At 40.4% G+C, this 12871-nt stretch overlaps 1 protein-coding gene across 4 annotated transcripts in view; it reads right to left on the bottom strand.

The window, feature by feature from the left end:
• Positions 1-12871, bottom strand: part of ARHGAP10 (Rho GTPase activating protein 10) — a 334513-nt gene that overhangs the window by 207010 nt on the left and 114632 nt on the right. For 3 of the 4 annotated variants that reach the window (XM_029235052.1, XM_029235053.1, XM_029235055.1), the window contains exons 5-7: positions 9800-9901; positions 2807-2917; positions 624-728 (exon numbers count right to left, since the gene is read on the bottom strand). In XM_029235052.1, the coding sequence (XP_029090885.1) occupies positions 624-728; positions 2807-2917; positions 9800-9901 (318 nt within the window). The remainder of the gene's footprint in view (positions 1-623; positions 729-2806; positions 2918-9799; positions 9902-12871) is intronic. The other variant, XM_029235054.1, reaches the window with a different exon arrangement.

The raw sequence follows: 12871 nt of genomic DNA, 5'->3' as shown, positions 1-12871 counted from the left end.
TTGTCTGTTTCATACAGAGCAGACTTAGACTTACACAACAGAGGTTATCCTTAGAACTGCCTCACAAAGTGCAGAATAACTATGTCACACTGCCACATGACTTGTTTCAAAGTTGCTAAGAGAGTAGATAGTCAAAGTTATCATAACAAGGAAAAAAATTTTTTTAACTACACGAAGTGATAGATATTAACTAAACTTATGCGGAAATCATCTTGCAATATAATAAGTGAAGTCATTAAGCTGTAACCCTTAAATTTGCACAGTGTTGTGTGTCAATTATATCTCAATAAAACTGGAAAAATAAGGCAAATTATGTGAAATTTTGATTGTAAAAACATACTTCATGACTTTTCTGAAAATAAGGGAAGAAAAATAAATTATAGGAAATGAATTCTTGAAAAACAAAGCAAAACAAAACAGAGCCGCCTGCAGCGGAATTCGGAGCCTCCCTTCCTGGAAAACAGTTTGTTACACCAAGAACTGACCAGAAGGTGGCAACGTAGCCTCAGTTTCTCGGTACCAACAGATCAGCCTGGTCTTGGTTTAAGGCTTTTCATACACCAAAGAAATCAAAACTACACCTCTCAAACATCTTTTTTAGGAGAAAGCTTCCGTTTTCTTACATTCTGAATGTTGATCTGTAGTTCCATTTTGTAGTGATTGAAGTCTTTGGCAAGTTCATGGCCTTGATGATAGAAAGTAAACATTCCCTGAAAAAATGACAGCATCTAAAACAGAGGAGAGAAGGTGACATTAGCACCCAAAAAATCTCAGTGAAAAAAATAAATTAAAAAGCCACGTATTTTGCCTCATCTAATTATGATTCTATTGAAGTACAATAATTAAAAGGAAGTCACTAGAATTCAACTAAATCTAACTGCATATTATTCATTAATTGGTCCCTATAAAAAAAATAAAAGGATTTGTGATTTTTTTTCCTTAAATATCAGAGCCATTAGACAGCTTTTACAGTATGCTGTATAGGAGAAATGGAATTCTACATCACCCATTTGTCCTTTTGAGTCAAGAGAATCCCTATATTCCTTTATAATTGAAACCTTATCACTATAGGTTGATAGGACCTATAAGGAAAGTGAAATACAGATCAAAGAGCTAAAAGCTCTTTCTCGAAGGGCATCCAGTGCAGAGTAACCTCTCTGTTTTGTTGACAAGGATGCTCAGTGACTGGAGCAGAGAGGGGCAGAGGCAGGGCAGTAATTAAGCCCTGAGTTTCCTACAAACTCTCCACCTGCCCCCCTTGATCAGAGGGCACTGCTTCTCCCCCACGTGTGAGAAAATCTAGAGTAAGAGTGATTTGGGGTGAGGGTTAAGGAAATCCTGAGATTCACTGTCTTCAGAATGTCACACCGCGTAATGGTAAGGAATTTGGGACTCTGACGTCAAGTGGCCAGCAAGGGTCAATTCCCAACTGGGGCAAATTACTGAAGTTTCTCTACTTCAATTTCTACATTTGCTAAGTGGGATAATTAAAATATCTCCTCAGTAGGGTACTGTGTGGAATACATGCATGATCACAGAAAAGTACTTAGAACAACAACCTGAACAATGACTGGGCACTGTAAATGCTCAGTATATAAAATGTAGGCCATTATTATGATTTCACATAAAAAGAAAGCTTTAAGGAGGTTTTCTCTAATTGTTTAATTTAGGGTAATTCAATTACTCCACTGGACCATAGCTTCCACGAATGCTAATTTTTAATGAATCATTACTTGTTTTTTTTTGGTTTGTTGCTCAACATCATACACACAGTGGGTAAATTGTATGGCATGTGAATTATATCTCAATAAAGCTGTTTTTTTAAAATCACATGCAATATAGTCTCTGTTAAAATTAAAGTGAATCTTGACAATCATGAATCTCAGTGTACCTCTGGTTTTTTTGCTAAAACCCACAGTATAAAATACCCTTTATATTTTGATTCAAAAGATACATATATTCATAGATATGTTAACACATAAGTAACTGAAGCTCTCAGAGTGCATCTATATAAGCACAAAAAAAATCATGTGTTTCTAAAATAAGTATAAAGAAACGTCAGAGGGCTTCCCTGGTGGCGCAGTGGTTGAGAGTCTGCCTGCCAATGCAGGGGACGCGGGTTCGTGCCCCGGTCCGGGAGGATCCCACATGCCGCGGAGCGGCTGGGCCCGTGAGCCATGGCCGCTGAGCCTGCACGTCCGGAGCCTGTGCTCCCCAACAGGAAAGGCCACAACAGTGAGAGGCCCGTGTAACGCAAAAAAAAAAAAAAGAAAGAAATGTCAGAGTAACTTACAAAATAGTTTCAAATGTTCCACACACTGGTTCTTAACTTAGGTTGCATAAGCATTGTGAATTGTATTAGAAATAGTTGGTTACCAATAATTGCTGAAAGTACCAAGGTTTGGATGGATGCACTTGCTTTAGAACAAACTTGAATAAAGATTATCCCATAAATATCCCACGCTCACTCACATTCCAATATAATTTCTTTCATGGGGACTTTTTTTTTTAAGGGTGGAGTTACAGCTAGGATGGCAGAAGTTGTACCTGATTGCAGAGTCCTTGAGACCATATAGCAAAAGGAATAATACTCATTACACATTGCTGTGCAAATAAGGCCGAGAACCACTATTTAGAAGTGATTCTTTGACTTCATGGCTCTGGGTGCACTGTGTACAATTTACGATGTCTTGCTTCGTGTTTATGCACCACAGCCTCTAGCAACCATAAATTAGATCTTCAAAGAAACACATTCCTCTTATATCACGAAATTCGACTAGCAGAGCAACTTGCTATTTATACTTACGGGTTCCACAAACTCAAACTTCTTCCTCTCTTGGATTTCCTGAAGCTTACACACATATTCAAGAGACAGTTCGTAAAAGTGTTGCCGGTTCTGTTCCACTTGGATATCTGCCTATGTTAAAATAATGGAGGCCAGTCAAATTAGAGATGGTTCGGAGTGAAACTCTTTGCCCGAGGTCTGCAAAACTACAGTCCATGGGCCAAATATAGCCTGCTGCCTGTTATTCTAAACGAAGCTGTACTGGACCAGCGCCAGGACTACTCCTTTATGCATCTTCTATGTAGACTTGCGGGTACAACAGCTGACTTGAGTGGTTGCAACAGGGACCTCGTGATCTTCAAAAGTCTAAAATATTTACTGACTGACTCTCTGCAGAAATAGTTTGCAAACCCCTGCTCTCTGTGATGAGACTGACCCCGAAGGACAGAAGATCAAACAGTAAAAGGCACTTCATGAAAAACATACCCAACCACAACTGACACCCAAGGTGGAACCGCACATGTAGAACCCAAATTACATAAACATTATTTCCATTAACAAATCGCCTAAGAATGAAGTGGCCTGGGAAGGAGGGCTGAGCAAATTCCAGCCGCCACAGCTCTCAGGAGTGAGGGCAGCAGGTGAGGAAGTGGCAGCACCATCTCAAGAACTTGGCTTTTGCAGAGAGGCCTGGGCTGGAAGCCCATCTGCAGGCAGTCACTCTCCTAAGTCCTCACCATGTCCTGTCCCCTGGGAGGGAACAGGCACCAGATGGTCAGGAGACCGACTATTCCAAAGAAAGGTTCCAGCTTCTCTTGTCTAACTAGAAGGGAATTGAGAGAGGGGATGGCTCCACAGAGTAACAGTAGTGAAACCTCTGGTCTTCAGAACTGTTCTTACAAGGCATCTTGTAGTTCCTAACTCAGCTAATTTTATGTCCAGAAGTATTTATCTGGACATTTCTCCAAAGAGGCCATATCTAAGCACAGAGAAAGATGCTGAACATCACTTGTCATTAGGGAAATAGAAATCAAAACCACAAGATACCACCTCACACTTATCAAAAACAAAAAACAAAAAATATCAGAAAATAATCCAAAAAACCCTACCTCCCCCCACCAAAATAAAAAACAAAAACAAAAAACCAGAAAAATAACAAGTATTGGTGAAGATGTGGAGAAACTGGAACTTTGTGCACTGCTGGTGGGAATGTAAAATGATGCAGCTGCTATGGAAAACAGTATGGCAGTTCTCTAAAAAAAAAAAAAAAAACCTTAAAAATATAATGACCATATGATCCTGCAATTCCATTTCTGGGTATATACTCACAAGAACTGCAAGCAGGGACTCAAAGAGATTCTTGTACACACACATTCACAGTAGCATTATTCACAACAGCTAAAGGGTAGAAGCAACCAAAGTGTCCACCGACAGGTGAACGCATAAACAAAATGTGGTCTACAAAGATAATGGAGTATTATTCAGCCACAGAATGCAAGGACATTCTGGCACTGCTACAACATGCATGAACCCTGAGAACATTATGCTAAGTGAAATGAGCCAGTCACAAAAGGACAGATGCTGTATGATTTATCTTAGATAAGGTAGCCGGAACAGTGAAATTCACAGAGACAGGAAGTAGGATGGTGGTCGCTGGGGAGCTGGGAGCACAAGGGGGCTGGGAAGTTAGTGTTTAATGGGCACAGAGTTTCAGTATCTCAAGTTGAAAGGGCTCTGGAGCTGGAATGTGGTGGTTATTGACAACAGTGTGACTGTATTTAATGACACTGAATGAACTGCATGCCTGAACTTGGTTAAAATCATGCTTTGTTGTGTATATTTTACCACCACAAAAAGTTTTTAATTTGGGGGAGAAAAAGTATTTATCTAACAGGTGATAATTTTTTTGGCATCATATCCTTTTTTAATTAAAGTAATGTTTAACTATAATAAGTGTTTGTTACTAAGCCAAAATGAGAATTTCTACCTAACACTCATAAAAATCATGATTTTTTTTATGCCTCTAATATCCAGAGATGGAGAGTTCAGCCACTAGCAGTTAACAGACACCACTCCCAGGAAAAACAATGTGAGTGTGTTGAGTATTTAATAAAACGGAGATAGGGGAGGTTAAGGGTGGATTTTTCATGTTATTGTTAGTGGGAAATGTCCTTCAAGAAAATGACACCAGGGTCAGATTTACCAAGGTGGTTTTTAAATTTAATTTTAGTGGATTCTCTCGCCTGGCTGTGCTACTGCAATTACCCCGGCATGGCAGGTCAGCTTCTATCCACAGCTTCCTAATGCTCTGGGTGTTCAGAACCACTGTGCCAGGTGCCGCGTGATCGATCACAAGAAACCCTGGGACTGCCGTTAACCCATAATTTACAACAATGCCACAGACATCCAAATTATACCTAGCAGCACCGTCCTTTAGCCTGACTCAGTCTAAAAGGCAATCACTATATATGTGATGTAAGAAAAAGTGTATGTGGTCTTTGTCTCAGGTTCCTGGCACAAATCTCCTAAAACCCTTGGAATTTCCTAAGCGAGAGAAGTGTCTCTAGTCATTTTGTAAGGAGCCCCTTTTGAGAGCCCTTGAGTTTATGCTAATGAGGTGACTTAGGGTAGGGGCCCAAGATAGCACTAATTAGAGGGGTAGAACTTTCGGCTCTACCCACCCATTTCTGGGAAGAGGGGAACGCTATAAATTAAGTCCTATAACAACTCTTGAACAAGAGCTCATGAGCTTCCAGGTTGGTAATGTAAAAAATTAATAAACGGAAAACTCACCAGAAGGGGGAGCTCACATGGCTTCAGACCATCGCAGAGCCCAACAAGAAGAAAGACCACTCTTCTTTCCTGGCTAGGACCCAGCCCAAGAAAAGCCAGGGACTCTTTACTATAGCCCTCTCAACTCTCTTTCCCTCTCAACAAAAGTGTTCTCCTTCCCTTGCCGGGCAGAAACTTGCCCTTGGTTTCCCATGGTTGCAGACCCTAAACTGCAATTCTCTGCTGATCCCGAATAAACTCATCTTTGCTGGAGAAATACCTAGCCGACTATTTATTTCAGGTTAACAGGAAACACATCCACTTGCCTAGAGAGTGACGTACTGCAGTTGAATGAGGACAGAAGTTTCTGCACTTGGGACCCTTCCAGACCCCACCCTGTGCACCTCTCCATCTGGCTGTTCAACCATATCCTCTATATTACCCGTTATAATAAACTGCTAAACTTAACTAAATGTTTCTGAGTTCTGTGAGCCGCTCTAGCAAGGAAGGGGTCATAGGAACCTCTTCTTTGTAGCCAGTCAGAAGCACAGGCAACAACCTGGGCTTGGGACTGATGTCGGAAGTGGAGTAGTCTTTTATTTTTTTTAACTGAATTACAGTTGATTTACAAGGTGTTAGTTTCTGGTGTACAGCAATGTGATTCAGTTATACACACATACACATTCTTTTTCACATTCTTTTCCTTTATGGTTTATTACAGGATATTGAATATAATTCCTTGTGCTATGCAGTAGGACCTTGTTGTTTATCCATTCTAAAGATAATAGTTTGCATCTGCTAGTCAGAAGTGGGGCAATCTTGTCCGACTGAGCCCTTAACCTGTCAGATCTGATGCTGTCTCTAGGTAGTGTCAGAGTTGAGTCAGTTGCTTGGTGGTGTTGGAAAACACACATTTGGACTATACTTTTTACTACACCAAGCAAAAGTCATTTTTTTTAAACAAACATACAATTTCAATTTGATTATCATCTCATTTCTGACCATTCCTGCTGTTAATATGCATAAAAAGAAGTAGATCACTCACACAAAGATATTCAAAGGATCTATTTCTCTGGTCATATTTACTGAAACATAATTATTTGACGACTCAGTGTCGACTTAAAAAAAATGTACAGCGTGCGAGCTGTGAGTTCAGTTTGATTTGGGGCAAAACGAGGACTACAGCCCTGGAGCAGTTAGTTCCTCAGAGCTAGGCTAATGACTTAATCCTTGTAGAGACAGGTGGCAGGTGCCAACTTTTAATTGGCATCAGGAAACAAAAATATACTTCAAAAATCAGCAGTCATGGAATGTTCTCGAATATCTAATTCTTGTTCTAGTACAAATATTAATTAGAATTTCGGGTTGTGATGGAGGCAGAAGCCATTGTGCCCAATAAACAGAGCTACAGGTAAAGGTACTAATAGAATTACTAAAATTGCCAGCCTGGTGTCCGCCATAATGTCCTCCTGTTATTTTCATTGGAAACAAGAGGAAAGAAAAGATAACAAGTTTCTATGCCTTTGGTCAGTACCAGTCTCAGCAACCTTTATTAATCTCTTGAGCACCTCAGTTTACTGAAGGTTAGCAATGCATTAGCCACTGCCCAAAGTAACCAAAATCCAGATCTAACCTTTTCCCCATTAAAGAGCATCCCCCTTCTTACGGCCTTCACGCTTGCAATGGAAAGCTAGGTCAAGTGGGAGTCTGTATGTCTGTAAAGAGCAAACAGAGCAAGACAGCCAAGAAGATGTAATTTAAGTGAAACTAAAACGATTCTCCTTGAGGGTCTCTTCAAATTTCCCACCTGGAGTTTAATTATCTTTGGGAATGATGAAACTGTCGAAGCCCTAGCTCACAATCTTCACACCTGTTCATTGGGTAAATATTTATTAAGTGCCTATTCCCCGACAAGTCTCATTCTAGGCATTGAGGACAGAGTGCTGAACAGAGCACAGCTGCTGCCTGCAAGGAGCTTACATCCTATGGGAAGAAGCCATGTAACAACGGAATATGTAGTGAGTCAAAAGGCTGTCAGAGGGCTTCCCTGGTGGCGCAGTGGTTGAGAGTCCGCCTGTCGATGCAGGGGGCACGGGTTCGTGCCCCGGTCTGGGAGGATCCCACATGCCGCGGAGCGGCTGGGCCCGTGAGCCATGGCCGCTGAGCCTGCGCATCCGGAGCCTGTGCTCTGCAACGGGAGAGGCCACAACAGTGAGAGGCCCGAGAACCGCAAAATAAAAAAAAATAAAAAGGCTGTCAGAGTATGAAAAAAAAATAAAGGAGAGTAAGGGGGACACTCTAAATAAGATGGCTGGAAAACTTCTCTAGTAAGGAGAAGTCTGAGTGGAGAGTATTTGGAAGACTGTTTGAAGGAGTGAGGCATGCAGATCTGGCAGAAGGATGAACAAAGCACAGGCCCTCAGCATGGAACCAAGCCAGAGCAAGGCAGCCATGTGGGTGTGAGGGCAGGCGGGATGCGCCCAGGGCCTCTAAAGGGAGCTGTTAGGAGTATTTAGAGATGAAGAGAAACATGAAGGCTCACTCCGCTGTTGTACAGAAAATAAACTGTAGGGACACCCTGGTGAAAGCAGGGTGGCCTTTGCAGTAATCTGTGCGAGAGATGCCGGGTGACAGGGGTGGGGAGTCAGGAGAACTGGCCATATTCCGAGAATATTCTGAAGCTAAAGAAGACATAGGCTGATGGTCTAGATGTGGGGTGAGAGCGAAAGGGCCAAGACTGACTTTACAGGCTTTGCCTAAACAACAGGTAGAATGATACCTCATTAGATAGTGAGGAGGAGATGGAAAGTGACCCGGCGCATGAAAATCCCTTCAGGATACCTGAAAACAGAGAGCAGGGGAGAAGAGAGGTAGAAAACTGCTAGCATAAAGAGAGCCTCGAAGAGCAACAGCTGTCATTTCAAAAAAGACAGAGGGTAGGAGATGAGGAAGTACATGTAACAAGTGCATGGTTTCCTACGTAATATGGAAGAGAGAATGGAGCCCTACCCACAGTACTGGAGTGAGGATCAAATGGTACAAAAGGACGTCTCTCTTTTACAGAACGTCAAATGCCATCTAAACGTCCGTCAAAAGGACTAGCGAGGGCTTCCCTGGTGGCGCAGTGGTTGAGAGTCCGCCTGCCAATGCAGGGGACACGGGTTCGTGCCCCGGTCCGGGAAGATCCCACATGCCGCGGAGCGGCTGGGCCCGTGAGCCATGGCCGCTGAGCCCGCGCATCCAGAGCCTGTGCTCCGCAACGGGAGAGGCCACAGCAGTGAGAGGCCCGCATAACGCAAAAAAAAAAAAAAAAGTACTAGCGAGACAAAAGAAAACGTGACGTGTAGGTAATGTCAAAATAACCCCGCCGCACACACACACACACACACACACACACACACAGCGTTTGCAACTAAATCTGTGACATGTAAACATAACCCAGGTTTATTCTACAATGTTGTCATTTTGATGATATTTCACTAAGTGTATATTATAGTGGCACATCATGCCTGGATTCCTTATGTGTTTAAAAATAAACAAATGGAAGAAAAAAAAATCACACTTCTGTGGGATGAGTCAAGATCCTTACAGCTGCAAACAGCATTATGTTTAAGGAAAGCATATGTTACAAACTGTAAACAACTGAGTTTCCATTCAAGTGTGTGAGTGAGGAAAAACAAGTGGCAGGGGATTTAAGAAACAGAAAGAGAAAATGAGAGACAAGATATAAATTCCTTTCTTCTTACATACAGCTCCCTCCAAAAACAAAAAAATGAGTCTGTTAACACAAGTAAAACAGATGCTCTCTTTCCAATGAAGGTGAAAACTCCTGAATCGTCAGTGTTAAGATTAATGCTGCCTTCACATAAAAGCCAAATGGTGGAGGAGCTTATTCAATTCACTTCTTCAAGAAATCTTGAAAGCCAATTAATGAATCTATTCCTGAAAATCATATATCTGTTCTCAGTTATGCTGGTTAAAATGATTGTTCCTGTGAAAATATACTCAGAACCAAAACTTTTAATACTATGAATCCACACTGCATTAATCACCCTAAGAGGTCTATATTTTACATCTTGTTCCAAAAGAGCTCTTTTATTCATGGTGATACCTGGTCATTTTTTCCACCTCTAATAATCCTGGATGAAATGTTTTCAAAAGAAAAGCACAGTTTTTTAAAAAAAAGACATGCACTGATTACTGAATTTTAGAAACAAGTTAACAGAAAAATAAAAACAATACCTCTTGTAAATGTGAGTCTTTCTTTTTCGCTGATAAATTCAAATGTTTATCAATTAGGCTATAGTTCTTTTCTGTCTCTTTGTCAAACTTCTTTTTTTCTTCCTACAAATCGGAAAAACATAGACAACTGTGATTACAAAAGGGAAAAGAAGGCATACACATAGTTAATCCATTGGGAAACTCAAAATATGAAAAATATCCGAAAATAAAAGAAAATACCACGAAGTGTGAAGGAGTTATCTGGAAAATCTATCTGCACCCAGGCCATACTGCTTACTACTCATCAAGACAGCATTAGGATTGAAGAGTCACTTATTTTTTTCTTTTTTTCCTTTACTGGGGTTTTTTCCAAGCCTGTTATTTTTCAACTCTTCATATGTATCAGTGTTTGGAATTAATGCCATTCACTTGTCCTTCCATTCAAAAATATATATATTTTTAAGATGAACACATAATAAGAACATAAAGTTTAAAAAAGCAAACTTGCTACAGTACAGATTTTGGCACAGAAATGGAATTCACTTAAAACTGAGTAAGTTTTGATCTACATTAAAAAAAACATCATCATCACCACTGGGGCAGTAGGAAATATCTTAAAAGATCTTCCCAATTGTTCAGTATGAATATCACAATAAAATCCTCTGACCAGGAATGTCATCTACTCACCCAAACCTTAGGAGTGATTTCTTTAACACTGTCTAGAATACTAGCAATAGGTCGACAAGGTCTAAAATAATACTGACATACTTGTACCAAGATCCTTTGGTTAACATTACAAACATTTCTCAGGCACTGCCTGGAAACAGCATTTGCTTTCCTTTTGCTAGAGTAGCTTTTTTTAATTTTTTAAAATTTTTTTTTCAAATTTTTATTGGAGTATACTTGATTTACGATGCTGTGTTATTTTCAGGTGTACAGCAAAGTGAATCAGTTATACATATACATATATCCACTTTTTTTTTAGATTCTTTTCCCATATAGGTCATTATAGAGTACTGAATAGAGTTCCCCGTGCATTTTTATTTTTTTAAATACATCTTTATTGGAGTACAATTGCTTCACAATGCTGTGTTGGTTTCTGTTGTACAACAAAGTAAATCAGCCATATGCATACATAGATCCCCATATCCCCTCCTTCCTGAGCCTCCCTCCCACCCTCCCTATTTCACAAGGAACCAAATTTTTTTAAGGCAGCAGCGAAGACAGAGTATCTCCCCAACACTGCTTGCCAAAGGTAAGTAGATTTCTCATAAACATTTCGGAGCACCAATGAGCACACACGATGTCATGCTGTCAAAATGTTTCCATTAACTTCAAACTGTCACCAACTCTCCAAGGCCTCCTGAAAAGGAACATTCCCTTCCCTATTTTCCAACTTCTGTTTTCTAGGTCAAAAATAATGGAGTAAAAAATAAATAAATAAATAATGGATTCTCCCAGCCTTTTCTGGCATGATCTTTTCCCTATTAAGCAAAAGGAGTAAACAAAGCACAAAAATTCTGTTTCTTCACATTTATTATCATTTTCTCACTCCACGGGACTACAGACTGTTGTGAGAAGCCAGGAAGGGAGCTCTGCCAGCCCACCTAAAGACCCTAAATTAATCCCCATACTGATGGAAGAGACAGACTCGGGAACTGTTACTTCTTCCCATTTCTACTCCAAGTTTAATTACCAGCTAGCTGCACATCTTTTGGGGGGGGGAGGGGAACACCTAACAATACAGAACCTTAGTTTTCCTACTGAAAAGATCAGGGCTTTGGTTTTGTACTAGAGTTCATTCTTAGATCCAATCCTAAAATTCTGTGATCCTACGGTTCGCCTATGTATGAGAATAGTCAAACTTCTGTTGAAACAGAAGCACATTTTTTCTTTATGTCCTAGGTCTAATTTACAACTATTTTTTTAAAAGCTTAAGGCATTAATACTACATGGTTACTCTCTTTTCTGCTTTTCATTATGACGCACTTCCTGAACGATTTTAATGACTAACAGAAAATAAGCTAAAAAGAACATATGGCCACTACTTCAAAATCTCCACTATTTTTAAAAGTTCATATTGCAGAGCATGCACTGGATTAGCTGTCAGAGACGCCGGTTCTAGCAGCCACGCATTGTTCTGTGACACTGCCCCAGGGTCACAGCATTCTCTGAGCATCAGTTTCTCAGGTTTAAATGAGATAGAAATGGAGGTGACACAGCTGCATTTACCGCAAGTACGCTGCAAAGCGAGACCATGTGGTTAAACGTGCTCACCATCTTTGCAGATTAGCACTTACCAGAGAACACTGAAAACATTTTTACTCCTTTGATTTCATGTGAATCACAGAAGGGGACAAAGGATGCAATGATGCTAAAGTCAGCAGTCAAAACACCCCAGCACATGCAGCAATAGGGGGGTATGTAAATTAGCATGTGGGTTAGGTTGGGAATGAAAGAAAATGGTTCTATCAAGGCTCTGTGAAGAAAGAATTTAGCCAAGAAACAACATCACGCCCACCAATTAGAGTGGAAATACAATTGTTCGTACTTGGTATGGTATTATACAAACGCTACTGTGTTTTGTTTTTGAATCTTAAGACTCAGATAATTGTTTCTCCTTGCATTTCTTCTCAAGGTCACTATAGAATATTCTGTTTCTTTGTACTCATATGACTTTTGGCACTTAAATAATATGAATTTTAAAAGGAATTGTGTTCAAGCAGCATTCAGTACAGAATGGAGCCTTTTTTCTTCAACACCGCAATATAGGGTACACACATATGTATGTGTGTGTGTATATATATACATATATGTATAATAAATTGAGCAATGAGACAAAAGGCTCTATCAAGGATCAGATTAATACAATGAAAACATTTTTATGAAACAGCATCACTGAAGTGAGTCTGAGTCAAGCTGGTAGTAAAACTCAGTAAGGAAAGGTGGAGGCAAGGGCAAATCAGGTAGCCCACATCTATTCTAGGGCGGCAGGCAGCCATAAGAGAGCCCCTGCAGATTTCTGCCATGTGGAAATATAAGCCCAGTACACACAGGCCTTGTCTTCCAATTTTTCTGGAACAGCTGGAAAAC

The sequence above is a fragment of the Monodon monoceros genome, unplaced genomic scaffold (assembly GCF_005190385.1).
Source record: "Monodon monoceros isolate NGI ecotype Baffin Bay Population unplaced genomic scaffold, NGI_Narwhal_1 Super_Scaffold_20, whole genome shotgun sequence".
NCBI lineage: Eukaryota > Metazoa > Chordata > Mammalia > Artiodactyla > Monodontidae > Monodon > Monodon monoceros.
Note: the sequence above shows the minus strand (reverse complement) of the source record. Positions and strands in the feature narration are given on the sequence as shown.